Source organism: Cylas formicarius, unplaced genomic scaffold, assembly GCF_029955315.1.
Source record: "Cylas formicarius isolate icCylForm1 unplaced genomic scaffold, icCylForm1.1 PGA_scaffold_1__22_contigs__length_36826433, whole genome shotgun sequence".
In the NCBI taxonomy this organism is placed as follows: Eukaryota; Metazoa; Arthropoda; class Insecta; order Coleoptera; family Brentidae; genus Cylas; species Cylas formicarius.
Genome location: NW_026844264.1, coordinates 24,993,224 through 25,008,190, shown reverse-complemented (window position 1 = coordinate 25,008,190; position 14,967 = coordinate 24,993,224). Strand labels below are relative to the sequence as shown.

Sequence of the window (14,967 nt, the reverse complement as noted above, 5' to 3'; positions counted from 1 at the left end):
AACTCTAAAATTTTTAAATAAAAGACGAAAATTTATTATGAAATTTCTCGACAAAACACAAAATTTTAAAATTTAGACATAAAAAACGAAATTTTTAAATTAACAAAGAAAGCAGGAAATTTTACCATAAACTTTAGAGTCAAAAATATAGAGATAAAACATTAAATCTTAAGGTAAAATTTAGAGTTAAAACACGTAATTTGTAGGTTAAACATGAAATTTTAAGATTTATTTTTGAGACGCATCTTCTACGCCTTCGTAGTAAAGTGCAAAAACCAAACTTTCAGAAAGATCTCTCGTTTTCCATTAACGTCTAACGCGTCACTGACCGCGCGAATCACCCTGTATATACGAGGCCGCGCGAAGCCGCAACCGAACTCGATTTCCGAGTCAGGGGGAGTAAAACCGACGCGTCGTACCGCGAACGGAAAGGTAGCGACGCGACGGACGTCGGAAAACTTTGATCTAATCGTGGAAATCGCCTGACGAGTTCCGCGACCTACTTTAAAAGTCAACAAACTGGCAGACGAGACGCGTCCCGTCCTCCGAAAGCGACACCGCTCGCCGCGTCGCGACGCTCGTCTCATCGTTCGAGCGTCTGCCGACAGATGGACCGCTATAGGGAACCGGCTTCAGTCTGCCAGTAACTTTTCAGCCGTTAAGAGCACTCGCCCTCGCCAGTGCAGTACCGCGCACCGCTCGTCGGTACCGCCCTCCCTTGTTGTGTATTCCCCGCCACCCCCTCAAACCATTTGGGGATCGTTTCAGTGCGCGAGTGCGAATTGGTTCGAAACGGGGGAAAACCAAGCAAAAAAAAGAAATGTGGTAAAATATGATGTGCCGTCGTTGCTCGAATGATACGGAAGATGCGGAATCGTCTTCGTGCCCGACGAAATTGTTATCCGGCAGGCTGGATATCGGATGAACGTGTTCGGTAGCTGGAGGATTCACACGCCAGACATGTCCATGATATCAGGCTGGACATGTATCACGGTTTTGGTTTTGGCGATGATGCTGACTTCCGCTTCACCCGTAGTTCGCGCGTATCGATCGTCGAGGTCGTTTAGGAACGCCGTCGTTCCTCGTGGTCGTATCGACGCGTATGTCATTCCGCAAAACTTGGAGGCAATGCCGACGCCGTCGATCTACGGCCGGACTCAGAGGTCTCATAAACCTTCGAGGCGGCTCCGTGTCGAATGTGAAAACGAACATTATACGGTGAAGGCTTTCAGGGCAAGAATCGTTCTGCACGTGAGAGCGCAGAGTGTGGAAACTATAAAGACCCCGTCTTCGTATTCGGTGCACTTTAAAATAATCAAGAGCTTGAAACAATCGTCTTGGCCGATACACGAGATGATCAGCCTGAGCTTTTCCAATTCTACGGGTCGATGCGACAAGAGTCGCAATGGTAGGCGGAGGAAGCTGGTCGGTGCCGATATACGCGCCTCGCAGGAGTATATTATCTTCCTGAACGCGACGTCCAACGACGACTTCAAGATCGTAGGTGCGCCCGAACCGCTTAAAAGGAGGCGGCACAGGGAGGATATGCTGTCCGTTTTACAGAAAGTCTGCAGCCCTAAATTCAGTAAGTAAATTTGCGCCGTCCAGAATTCGGATTAGGTCTGAACTGTACAGGGCGGTCATAAATGAATGCGCCAAAAGGCAATCCTAAAGTAAACTCATAAAAATATTGATTGAAAGAGCGGGTTAGTTCTCTAAATTTTTATTTCTCCATGGCTCAATCAATTGTTCAAATATTGACATTAAAAATTGGGTTGAAGGGTTTTTCGAGGTGGCGAATACGATTACCTTCTATTTTTTCACGTAATGTATAGATGACGCTAGTTACACCTATAATTTCGCTATTTCATACTATAATTTGCTTTTTCTAGTCCTGTCTGTAAAATACCTGATTACGCTCCGATCTAGCGTGCGGGAAGCGTCGCTTTACCATATCAGTTTCGTTTCCCACAAATCCGAGCCACTTCGGTCATTTCCGGGATTTTACCGCAGTGGTTTGGGAGCAATCGGACGTTTTCGGAGATATTTCCCACTCCATGAATTTTGACGTTTGCCAGTTCTGACTGTCATGTCAGTGAATGTATTCGTGTTGTTTTGCGAAAATGTACCCAAAAACTAACGGTCGTACAAAAAGTAGAGTATGCAACACGTTCGGTAAACTTTTTAACTCACTCGTTTATTAAACACTCAGTCCGCTCGTGTCAAATAAACTCATGAATCAAATGCCGTGTACCGTACTTGTTGCATAATATACTATTTTCTATTCCCGTCCATAAAATACCTAATTACACACCGATCTAGCGTGCGGGAAGCATCAGTTTACCACGTGAGTTTCGTTTACCACGGATCCGAGCCACTTCGGTCATTTCCGGGATTTTACCGCAGGGGTTTGGGAGCAATCGGACGTTTTCGGAGATATTTCCCACTCCATGAATTTTGACGTTTGCCAGTTCCGACTGTCATGTCAGTGAATGTATTCGTGTTGTTTTGCGAAAATGTACCCAAAAACTAACGGTCGTAGAAAAAGTATAGTATGCAACATGTTCGGTAAACTTTTTAAGTCACTCGTTTATTAAACACTCTCTCCGCTGCGCCCTGCACTTGTTGCATAATATACTATTGTTAGTACCGTTCCTTAATTTTTTTAATTTGTAATTAAAGTGAGTTTGACTTGCTTTGTCACAAATTTTATTCAAAATTTGATTTGCGCAACAACCAGTCACCTCGTATCTCAGTGAGCGACATCTTAGTAACGGATATTTCATATTGCCTTAGTAAAATGTCGCTCAGATACAGAATGTAAAACTCTTTTTGTTTTTCGGATATCGACACGAAAACTAAGATTAGGAGGTTTTTGGAGTTGTATACTATATTTTGATAAAATTCACCGTTTTTGAGATGTTTGTATTGTAATTTTTTATAGCCAAATCGCTGACTCAAAAGAAGTTAACTAAAAATGGGTAGGGCTATGTATTAAGATCCATTTATTTCAATATAAGATTTTTAACGTTATTTTGAAACGGAAGAATGGAAAAAACTACTTCATGTAGTTAATATGCCTAGGAATAACTAATATTCAAATAATGAAAATATGCGTTAGTAAAATGTCGCTTATTGAGATAGAGGGTGAATCGTTGTTGCCCCCCGTATATGCCCAAATCAAATTCTGAATCAAAGTTTGTTACTTCGTTGCTGAAGAATTAATAAAAAAAGGTCATCAATTTTGAAAGTGGAACCATCTCGGGGACTACTTTTCAGTGACACATGTTTTGTACAGATAAATGTACTAAAATGCAATTAGCTCAAAAACGGTGTAACGTCGAAATAAATGTAGTATAGCTTTTTAACTTTTAATCTTCTAAAAAAAGTAGTGAAGCGAAACTTAACCAAAACTAACCAAAACTAACTAGAAAGTTATGGAATGCAATAGCCATGTTATAGGGTGTAACTGGCGACATGTACATATTATGCGAATTCAAGTTTTCGTGTCGATATTTCCATAACTTTAATTTAAATTTAATCAAAATTATATATGTAGTTTTACATTTAAAGAATTGTTCGACCTGGTTAACCTTTCTGCTATGGCTATGGTTTAAACACCAGAGGGAGCCAAAAATTCAAATGCCGCCATACTTTGCGAAAATGAATTTTCCACCTAGGAAAAGCAGAGAAGTTAGCGTTAGAAGTTTCTTTTGCCAATCTAATTTATAGGCAGGAGACGTTGAAGAATTTATAGGAGATACAGAGTCCTCCCAAACATCGCCTTAATATCGAGGAAATTGAGAAAAGTAACATTGATTGACTAAAATTTGACTAAACATTGGATTGATTAAAATATTAAAAAATTAATGAATATTAAATATAAATATAAATATTTCAAACTTTTATAAAGGTCTAGACATAGTTGAGATCACTAATTTAGTTGAGTTCCCCAAAAAGACTTGTAGACTCGGTGCCGGATAATCAACAGTTCATATAACAAACAAGAATGATGCGATTACGTAAATATAAATTCCATAAACTGAATACACTGACTGAGCTCTGACTAAAATAAACTCTTCAATTTTGAAAGGTCTTTTTATACTCTGTATCAATTCAATAACTTATACTATCTCAAGTTTTGCTCCATTATTTCTTCTGTATATGTTCTGTTTCAGTTTCCCAGAAAAATCTACCGATTAGAAACTTATGACATGCTTATGAGCGAGCTGCGACATTTGAGAAAACTCGGTTTTGTTCAGAATGGATAATAATTAATAACTGATGTTTTTTTTTACAAGATAGTAATCAAGAAAAGTTACCCTAACTGTTTAATTTGCAAATCGAAGTCAAGCACCAAATTGTATCAACATTTTTATTACTTCTAAAGCTCTTTTATATATATTAATATATCATTTCATTTCCCGATTTGTAAAAAACTTGTACTCATGTGATAAGGCACCATATTACATAGTATAAATATTCATATGCATTCATATGCATTATGTTTTAGTAGATCCTTTTCGATTTCTATTAGTGATTAAGTCTATGGTTTCATAAAATATCATATGTCTTGTCAAACGGATTGATTTCTGAGTCGACTAAATTTTTTCCCTAAAGTTTAAAAAGTAACTGGCAACATCGAATAGAATAACATCGAATTCAGACACTCGTCCATCATCACTGTTGCTGACATGTGCTTGCGTTCAAGGGTTGATAGACTTGGTACCAGATGCCGGTGGAAAAAAGGGAGCAAGTTAGTCCCAAAATACGAATTACGTCGTTTTTATTAAGAATATCCCTGCCTGATACATCACGAAGTTAGAATAGACTTTTAAAATTAAGTTTACGGTCTTAATTTTAGTGACCACAGGCAAGCCAGAATGAGAACACGTCAAAATAACTGACTAACTTCTTGGGACGTTTTAAAAATGCTTTTTTTGCCTTTAAATAACCCATTTCAGATGCGTGGGAGCTAGCAATTTGTTTGCTATCGTTTGGTAAGAGGTCCAAACTTGGTGTTACAACTAATCCTCCGTAATTTATAATCCTCAGTAAGTGGACGAACAATTACAGACACGTGGGTTGCTATACTATGTATGTACAGGACGAACACTTCAAGCATATATTAAGGACTAGAGAGTGATACATAAGCACAGGTGGTGTTCTTGAGAGGATATATCATTTAAGATAACTCCAAAAAGCTTAAGGACTGACATAACTTTAATTATCCCCGGAATTTCGCAAACTCTTCGCTAAGTCTTACCTAGCATTTTTAATGATTACTAATTATGTCAAATTTAATATCAAAGCGTAAACATCGAAAATAGCAAGGCAAAAAGTGTACGTTTTCGATCAAATTGACGGATGATATGGCGGAAACCGTTTTTTATCGCATTTTTCAATGCGTGAATCATTACTTGAAAACATAACTATAATTGACATAATATTATTCTTATTTGATCTGTAAAAGATACAGATAGTGTTAGGCGTCTTCACTGCCAGTCTAAGGTTCTTTCAATACCGAGCTTAGCGAAGCATAAATCCCAATCGTTTCGTCGTTGAAAGCTCCCGGACATTGGCAACTACGGCGGGGATCTGCCCTGGCTTGAACGAATGCAATTTGTTCTCGAACAATGAAATAGATTGTCATATATAATTAATCAACAAGCTACCGTTCATTGTTTTAAAACAAGCCATCTGTTTAAGGAGAGTACGTGGAAATCGTCGATGACAAATTAAAGACGCCGATAATTACTGTTTTATCTTGGGGACGGATTTATTTTAAAAGAGCTTACAATTTTAATCATTAACTGACACATTATGCAACACCAAGTGCAATTAACCAACTTGGCTATTACAAAGGTAAACCCATGAGTCAATAACTTATCTTCGTTTAAATAGTGTAATGCCTATTGCTTTTAGCGTTTTCACTTAAAAATTTGTTTTTCTTTCTTCCTCAATCGATACTGAAAATGCATTGAAGATGCAACATGTAATATCATTTTTAAGGTCATAAAACGCAACGGGCGAGCTAACACTTCTCAAACAACGTATTAATAATTGCAGCAACATTCGAAACTCCCAAGGGACTGGCAGCACTATTTACAATTCTGTAACTTCAATTTACACCGAAGATGGCAAAGTCGGTTCATCTTAGGCTTGTAATGATTTAGAAACCTTCTACATTCCGTCATCTTTTAAAAGCATTAACCGCAATAAATTTAAATACTCAGAAAATATCAATCAACCAAGCCAAAAATAAATCACAGGAAAATCACGTATAACATCGAATTGTTCTTTAGCAGTTCGATTTAGCAGGGTCCATAAGCTTATTATTATATTGGCTTGTCAAGGGTGAAGACCTGATGACTTTTTTAAAAAATATTTTAAAAACTTATAACAGTAGAATAGCAGGATGCCTAAACGACAAGATATGGAAGAATAAATACTTAATAACAAAATAACAAAATCCCGAATATATAAATCTGTAGTTTGACCAGTCAAGACATACCGCTGAAACAAGACCGGAAACATCTGAGACAAATGAAATGAAATAGGGAAAACACTCTGGGACAGAGAAACAAATGAAAACATAAGACAATATGTGGAATTCAAAATATTAACACCTGGACAAGAAATAGAAAGCAAGAATGGTATCAATATATATAGGATAGCAAGAGATAAATCGCCTGCTGGTCGGAGGCGTATAGGACGCCCGCGAAAAAGACTTGTGATAAAAATTACATTGAAGTGAAACGGAAGACGAAGAAGAACAATAATTAAATAAAATGCTCTATGTAATTGAATAAACTTTCTCTAACGAATTTGAAAATATTGTTACAATTTTTTAATTCAATGTGCAAATCAACATAGAAATTACTGGAAATAAATGTAGTAAATGGTCTGTTTTCTTTTTTTCAAATGGAATTATAAGCAAGAACCAAAAAAAGTGTGACTGTACCAAATTCTATGTTATATTTACAAGTTGTTAACTGTGACGCCCTGTGTCATTTTAATAATAATTCTTCCACCAAACGAACTGTGGTTGAAACGAATTATTTGAACCCAGAAAATATGCTTCTGTGAACGCGTGGAAACACTTCATCTTGCATCTAATCACGAGGTAGATTGGAGTCTATTTTTCTAGAATATTGCGCTTTTGTACTTGCGTTCAGATTGAGTTAATAACTTCTAGAACTCAGTAAAAGAACAACTTTTTCAAAAATCATGTTTACTGTAACTCTAAAAGTAAAAAAAAATTCTAGTTACCGTGTAACGACTTATAAGATACAAAACGAACTTTATTTGTGCATTGGGTAATTTGTTTGCTTATCTAGACTACTTTTTCATCAAGGAGTCGGTCAGAGAACTTTTGTGAGGGAATTTTCATTATAAGCAAACATTTGGAAGGAATTAATAACTTTTTAACTAACGAATAATCGCAAAAATATTTTTACTCGATGGCTCACCTGTAAGGCCCTCATAAATGCACCCGTTAAGGTGATTTCAATAGTTCGGTATATGAATAATCAATATAAAGAATAAATAAACACCCGCATACTACTAAACGAACCACAGATTCTCATTAGAAACTTGGTAATGTGTCATGGTTGCCCTACACATTTTATATACATGCCGGTATATTATGTAATATACCTAAGATTTAGTACTCCTTCTGCTTAAATATACAAAATGGAATACTAAGTCGGTTGGTTATTTATTGTTAGGTTTCAGTTTGTGTTTATTATGGCTGGTTTTCGATGGGTTTAGCAGAGACATGACATAATTTCTGATAGAATACCGCCTTACCCAAACAAAGTTGACAAAAACCAACTAATATTAATCGCAAAAGGTAGGTTAAATACTCATTGCAACATCTATCTATTTGCTTAACATTTTAGCATATGTTTATCAAAACAAATCTAACTTTAAAATTAATAGAGCTTTTCGCAAATATACCACAAGAAATAGATACAATTTTTGCATTCAGCGACATAATCAAGAATATTTTAAACAATCACGGATTTTTGCTGGTTTAAGTATCTACAATCGTCTTCCAGAGGTGTTAAAACATCTACCCACTAAAACGTCCAAAAACTACGTTTTTATCTAACGCTTTTTATTCTGTGTCAGGAATTCTGGATGCTAATAACATTAATAGAAAAATTAAAAGATATTTGGGTTAGTGTCGTGCGAGTTGGTTAAATGAATTTTGCAATATTGTATGTTTACCTTCCTTGTCTCCTTTTTTATGACTTGATCTTTTATACTCTTTTTGTAATTTTCGAATATAAAATATACGTTACATTTTTACACTTATTAGAAAGTTATTATAATGCTAATGAACAAATGTGTTATATATCATTAATGCCTACAATGCAAATTAAATTAGGTAAGATTTATTTATTTAGGAAATAACTCTTAAATATTTTAATGAAAAATAAGATTATACTTCTAATCATTGATTCCGATTTGTGAATCGGTATACTAAGTTAGTTATTGTGGTGGGTGTCGAGGAAATGAGTTGCAGAGCGGAGTACAAGCTTTTACGTCCACGGTACCATCTCAAGCAAAATATACCAGAAACAACCTCTCTAAATTACAGTGTGAGAGAACCAAATATTCACATAGCAGTTTTTTTTATTGACTAGTTGAGTATATCCTCGTTTTTACATCAATTTCTGAGTACATATGTGTTCTTTGAACTATTTTGGAAATTTGGCTCTTATATCTAAGGTTACTATCCAAAATTATTCTATCTATCTTTTTTTTAGTTTACGGAAGTTTAACGAATTCATTTATTAAAAATAACAACTCAACATCAAAAACGTCCTGTATAAGTAACACGGGACCGTCCGGAAAACGGCCATGTTAGTCATAAAATATCGTCGATCGTTTCGGAAAACGTGCATCTCAACGTGCACCGTGGCGACGACGCGTATTTCTGGCAAGACGCGTGAAATTTTATTTTCGAGAAATCAACTTAAGAAGAAACCTGACTATATGAAACGTAATGAGGAGCGAGCAGTAACTTGGCAGCCGTTCCAGACAGCCGAAAATAGCAACGCGTTATGGTCGCAATACCAAACAGTCTGCTCACTTTGCTATACGGACGCTTTTTCGATACACTCGTCGCCCGATAATATTAAGAGTCGGAGAGAGCATACCGGTAAAGTTTCCGATTAAAACTATCGGAACGTATAAATTGCTTAATTGGAAGCGTTGACTTTTAATGTGATCGACAAATGTATGACGTCCCTGTAAAAATTGATATCTATAAAAATAGGAAAAAAGTAATTAATCAAATGAGCATATACCCAAAATTGCATATTCTATTCATCTAAAGGAACTTGTTGTTATTTGTTGTTGAACCTTCTGCGATCAGTACTATTGGCGACTAATAGCTAACATTAATCAGAAGAATCAAAATTTTCATTTCCCAACCTGTTTCGCAGCGTATCGCATTATATGCCGAGAACGAATTCATGATTTATGAAACTTATTTACACTTGATAAAACTTCCTTATTGTTAACTACCAAGATACCAACAATAAACTAAACGAGGATCTAAGATTCCGTGGGGATGCTGGTGAATATTTGTTTGTAGTTCATGATGTTATCAGCGGTGACATCTCCAAATAAACCTAGAATAAATTGTATTCTTTTAGGAAGGCCGATCAAATTAGTTCCCTCGATAAAAATCCCATATACAAAAAAGGTAATCGTAAAATAGTGTTTATAAAACAAAATTTTATTTAACTAAGAAAACCTCCTAACACTAAATTGTTTTTTGTTTTCAGAACATGTGAAAATTATTAGTTGCAAATAATGTCATCACTGTTGGCGTCTTCTATAATCAAAACTAGTTAAAGCGGAAAGTGGGTTTGTTTGTTTTGTTGTATTTTTCAAATATATAATAGAATATAATTCATACCTAACCTCCGCCTTCGCTCGTAGGGTGCAAACAACACATTGCCTTAGATTTACATTTGGAATTAGCAGGCGCATTAGTTGCTTTTCTTTATCGCAAGATTGTAACGTCTAAAATTCCCGAAAATCTTTACGAAACGTTTATGGAACTGTTATTCATACTTTATAAATATAAGTTTCAGGCGATCTTTGATAACTTGTGTGCACTGTTCGGATCAGTTATCAAATCAAAGCAACATATAATGCCTTGAAGCTTCCCCTATCCCCCGTATCCTTTTGCATATTTATACTTTTTATTTATCCATTTTGCTTCTGCTTTTCTCCTTGTATAGTTTTATTATGCCGGGAAATGCGTTTGGTTTGTATATACTGTTACCTTTTCTAGTAGTTGTAGTTCTAGGCTAAGCGGAAAAACGGAAGTGAATATGGAGGTGAATTTTGCCATTTCAATAAATTTTTTTATAATTTGTGTATCACTTGAAAAAACTCTATTCTTATTATTATCATCAAAGTACTGCATTTTCCTTGAAGATGTAGTGTCAGCAGTTTGCAGTACACGCTGCTTAATATGTGGATTAAGAGTAAACCTGATGACGTTGAAACCCACCAATATCATTATTGTCGAATAATTTGATATGAAAAACGCACTTTACGCATCCACATGGGTAGGCGATGATGGATTACGATATTTCCCGGTTGTTACGCAACGGGTGCACGTTTCGCATTTACGAATAAATTTGATAGACGAGCGAACGTCGTCGCGTCTTCGATTTGCGACGTAGAAGTCGAAGACACCCAACATCATCGCGATGAAATGTATTCATTTAACAAATTGGAATTCCTCGGCATTAAGTTGGCAAAACGGTTTGTTTTGTGGCATGAACGTAGTCAGGCAGGCGGGCAACTGCGGGCCGTGTCCGCCGCTCACCCGGTTTTCCATTTACAGTGATTCCTTCCATATATGATATACTTGATATTTATTCTTTTATAGAACTAAGCGTGGAAAGCCGCTCCGATACGGAGCACCTTGTAAGGTCTCTCCTATATTGTCTTTTAGCCTCTTTTTCGACCGCAGGTACCCTAATAAGTCTTGATGTCGTTTAACACCACTTTTTATTATTCGACTCTGAATTTTGTATATCAAATGGGCGCGCACCGAAACTTTCGCGGTTACCACTCGTCTGGGTATTCTTAATTTCTCTGGTTATCTGGAAATATCGATTCGCGTGCGTCGTGCCAACGTTTAACGCAGAGATCCACCAATAGGTCAAGACATCTTTTCTTGAAAGCCAAGGGAAAAGCAGAGTGCAAATTCCTGCCCGTTCTCTTGGGTTGCCCTGAATAAATGTTGCTTCTACTTTTTCATATATAAATTTTAATAAATTCTCTATTTATGTCTCGGAAAGACTTAACTAATGAAAAATCGGATATCCCTGATCCCAATGCGACCTCAAAGATCTTTTTCTTTTGACGTTGCGCTGTAATATTACCATCAATAAAAAAATCTTCGTTTAAGTGTCGAACGTCCTTGAAAATTGGTTCACGCATCTTTTGAAACATGAAGCAAGAATATTTCATCTCATATTTCCACTTTTCTATTTAAAATGATCGTTGCTCACGTAATTTTTTTTTAGTCTAGCGGTGTTGAGTTAGTTTTAGTTAATTGCAACTATTTTTTAAATCTATGAAGTGTCATTTTTTAGTTATAGCAGCAAACTTCGAATTCCATTTAACTAAAAATACAGCTTTGTCGATCGAGTAGTTTTTGGCGAACTTTATAGAGTTTATCATGGAAGTATCCTAAAAAAAACGAGAACACGTAGATCATTTACCTCGGATCTTCTGATTTATCTGTAACACAAAACATTTACAAATATGTTACTGTCTACGCCAATTAATAGATTTGTTGATGGAGATTTTATTACTAAAAATTTACGAAGGTTCTAGATTGTCACAAATCCAACTACCGATCAATATGGGTATACTTTTTCAGAAGTTCATTAAAACTTAAATTTCTGTTGTGATTTTCATTTGTTGCCTGTTGCCTGCCACTAAATACTTGTGCATTTTACTTTAAATTACTTTCCTCCTCTGGCAATTAAAAACGTCTGTGTATGGTAGAAAATCTAACTATATTGTCTAAATTTTCTACCAAATAGCTCTAGTTTTAACACTAAACGAACCAACTTTTCCGACTGTTTAAAGCAACATACTGAATAGCTACTGTATGGACTCTTAATCACTAGAGGTGGCACTAACATTATTAGAAAGTTAAATGAGTGTTAACGGGCGTGTGAAAATTTCCAAAACCATCCAACCCCTAATTTTTAACGATTATTTACAGATAATTAACGAGACCCCAATTTGTCATGCGCGGCCTATCGTTTCGTCTAAATAGACATTCTTATGCGTTTATCCAAATATATTAATTACCGAGCTGTGCGCGAGCATCGGGGAGCAGAAGTCAACCATAACAATAATAGTGTGAAAGGATGATTTTATGGAGACAGACTGACAGCGAGGACAAAAAACAGAAGCGGTTCCCTCGTGTATGTTTAGTTGTTTACGTAGATTATGTCAGCCCTTGTAAACGAGCCAATGATTCGGTCGTGAATACGACAGTTTTGAGCGGATACCACGGAAAGATTATTAATATATTTCCTCGAAATTAAAAATTGGGGCGTTTTGTTTATGCGAGACGTATTTTAAGATTCGGGCGGGCCAGACTGTTTGCGTTTTAGAATTTTGGGAAAAATAAGTAGGTCCATTCTCATCCGTAGTCATTGCAAAGTTAAGGGTACGGAGATACAATTACGAACGGCTATGCCAACTTTGAGTACAACATTTTAAAATAGTTCTACCTCACGGTACCAATATGTAAGCGGATCCATGTTAAATTTACTATTAATAGCAATAATCTAGAGGGAAGAACAATGACTCTCGCTGCTGATTAGTTCAAAAGCGAGTCTTTAACCACTTCAACCATTTTGCCTTACCACTCAGACTATACTTATTTAAACCGATAAAAATGGAAACACTTGCTTAGTTACCTTGTCACTAAATTTCATCCAGGGTGTTGTGTTGACTGATGAAGTTTCCGGGTGGCACAAGATGACATTTGTGACATATATTGTCATGATATTTATATACCTCCGTGACTTCTCCAAATTCATTAAATACTGTTCAACAAATCAATACATTAACGATATGTAATGAATTTAAAAGTGATATTATTGCTGTTACTCTGGATAGTTAGGCCTGCATTGTTCCAGAAGGAAAAAAATCCTCTGCAAAATGTACGAAATTCTTCAAGCCATTGTGAGTTTCTCAGATTAACTAAGCATCTATTTGTTACCACACTTCAAGCCGCTATGCTCTTCAATATGCTCCCAATATGTCAGAGATGCACCAAACTTTCCTGCTTTCAATAAAAAGTTAATTAAATGTTGTCATTCTAGGACGATTGGAGTTTAATTACACCGTTTACCTTACTTTTACTTGATGTTATTTCGTTTTATATTTTTCTACGAATTTACTGCCTGTACATGTATTTTTTTGTTTTGTTGACTTTTTTTCTCCAATTTATTATTTAAATTCGGAGTAAGACACATTATTATAAATATATAATCTAAGCAAAACTTCTGATGAAATAGTCTCATTATTATAATAATAAACGAATTATACCAAACTCGGCAAACCTTGCTTCCCTTAGATCCCCTAGTCTCTCCCTCTCTCTCTCTCACACACACACGCGCACACACCACCTACGTCCTATTTTCGACCTTTGATCAAAAACGGTCAAAAGTGAAAAATATATAATGTCCCGATAAACATATTCATCAAGCAAAACCAAACACAAATGCTACACGTCAAAATGAAGACATTAGTGAATGTGTGCGATTGATTGAAATATGAAAAAACATTAAAATTTACGACTATACGGCAGAAATCGGTGGATAATCGTGTAGACGTTCTTTGAAATATTTAATAAAATACCGCAAGGAGTCTTAGGCTCATGCTCAGGATTCTTTATAGTCCTAAATAACATTATATATATACGTTTCAGTATACCTGTCCATTACTTAAGCGATATTGGGAGTGTTATCATTTTTATGACTTACTTAAGAATTAATTAAGGTTACACATTGCTGCTACCGATATGGTTTTTGCGGTGGAATAGTATTTAGTGTGTGACTCTTCGAGAAATTTCCGAATTTTATTTTTATAAGAACGTTCTGTTCTGACCTTCTCAAATTTTGACTTCAGCTGAGTAGCAAAGAAGTGACTTGAATTACGGACAAATTGAGAAAAACAATACCCTTCACTACTTACCTCTACAATTGACCTCATTAATAGTTGGGTCGGCTCGTAAAATACTGCAATAATAGCGTCAACGTTTCAAAAGTGGCGAATCAGTTTTATCACATTTTTACGGTCCGAATTTGAACACGCAGTGTCTGTTTAGTCTGCGACGATATTTAATTCGCTGACGAGAATAAAACGAAGGTGGGAAAGTTCAAGTCGCCTTTCATTCCCGGACAACAATAATTTAATTGATAATGATTGCTCCCAGTCCGGGCGTGGACTTTAATTAACGCGCCCGTTTTTCATTTGTTTTAATGGAAATGACGCATTGTTCCTTTCTGGATGCTCATCCGCAGCGGGTGATGTTTTTGCACTGGAGTGTACAACATGCAGACTACCAAGTTCTGTGCTCGTCCAGATACCAGAAAAATTAAACTCAAACATTCGCAAAATGCAATAACCATAGGTCAAATTAGATTTTGTTATAGGTAATGTTGAAGATGATCATAAAATTTCATGTGTGACTTGTTTCAAACTCTAAACATATCGTTGTATATTCTTGGTAGTTGCCAATAACCTTGCCGTAATTTTACTAAAAAGGAACGTTACAGCCCTTTGGATTTAATACCGTAATGCTTGCCATAATAACTTCAATGAAATAATATTTATTTATAATGCTACCTGATAATGTTAAGAGATTTCTAATATGGACAGTTCGTGTAAAACGGT

General features: G+C 35.9%; 1 protein-coding gene across 2 annotated transcripts in view; it reads left to right on the top strand.

Moving 5' to 3' along the window:
• Positions 1-627: 627 nt before the first annotated feature.
• Positions 628-14,967, top strand: part of LOC132697287 (protein vein) — a 34,238-nt gene continuing 19,898 nt past the window's right edge. For both annotated transcript variants that reach the window (XM_060662654.1, XM_060662652.1), the window contains exon 1: positions 628-1,585. In XM_060662654.1, coding sequence (XP_060518637.1) covers positions 922-1,585 — 664 coding nt within the window. In that variant the 5' untranslated portion in view covers positions 628-921. The remainder of the gene's footprint in view (positions 1,586-14,967) is intronic.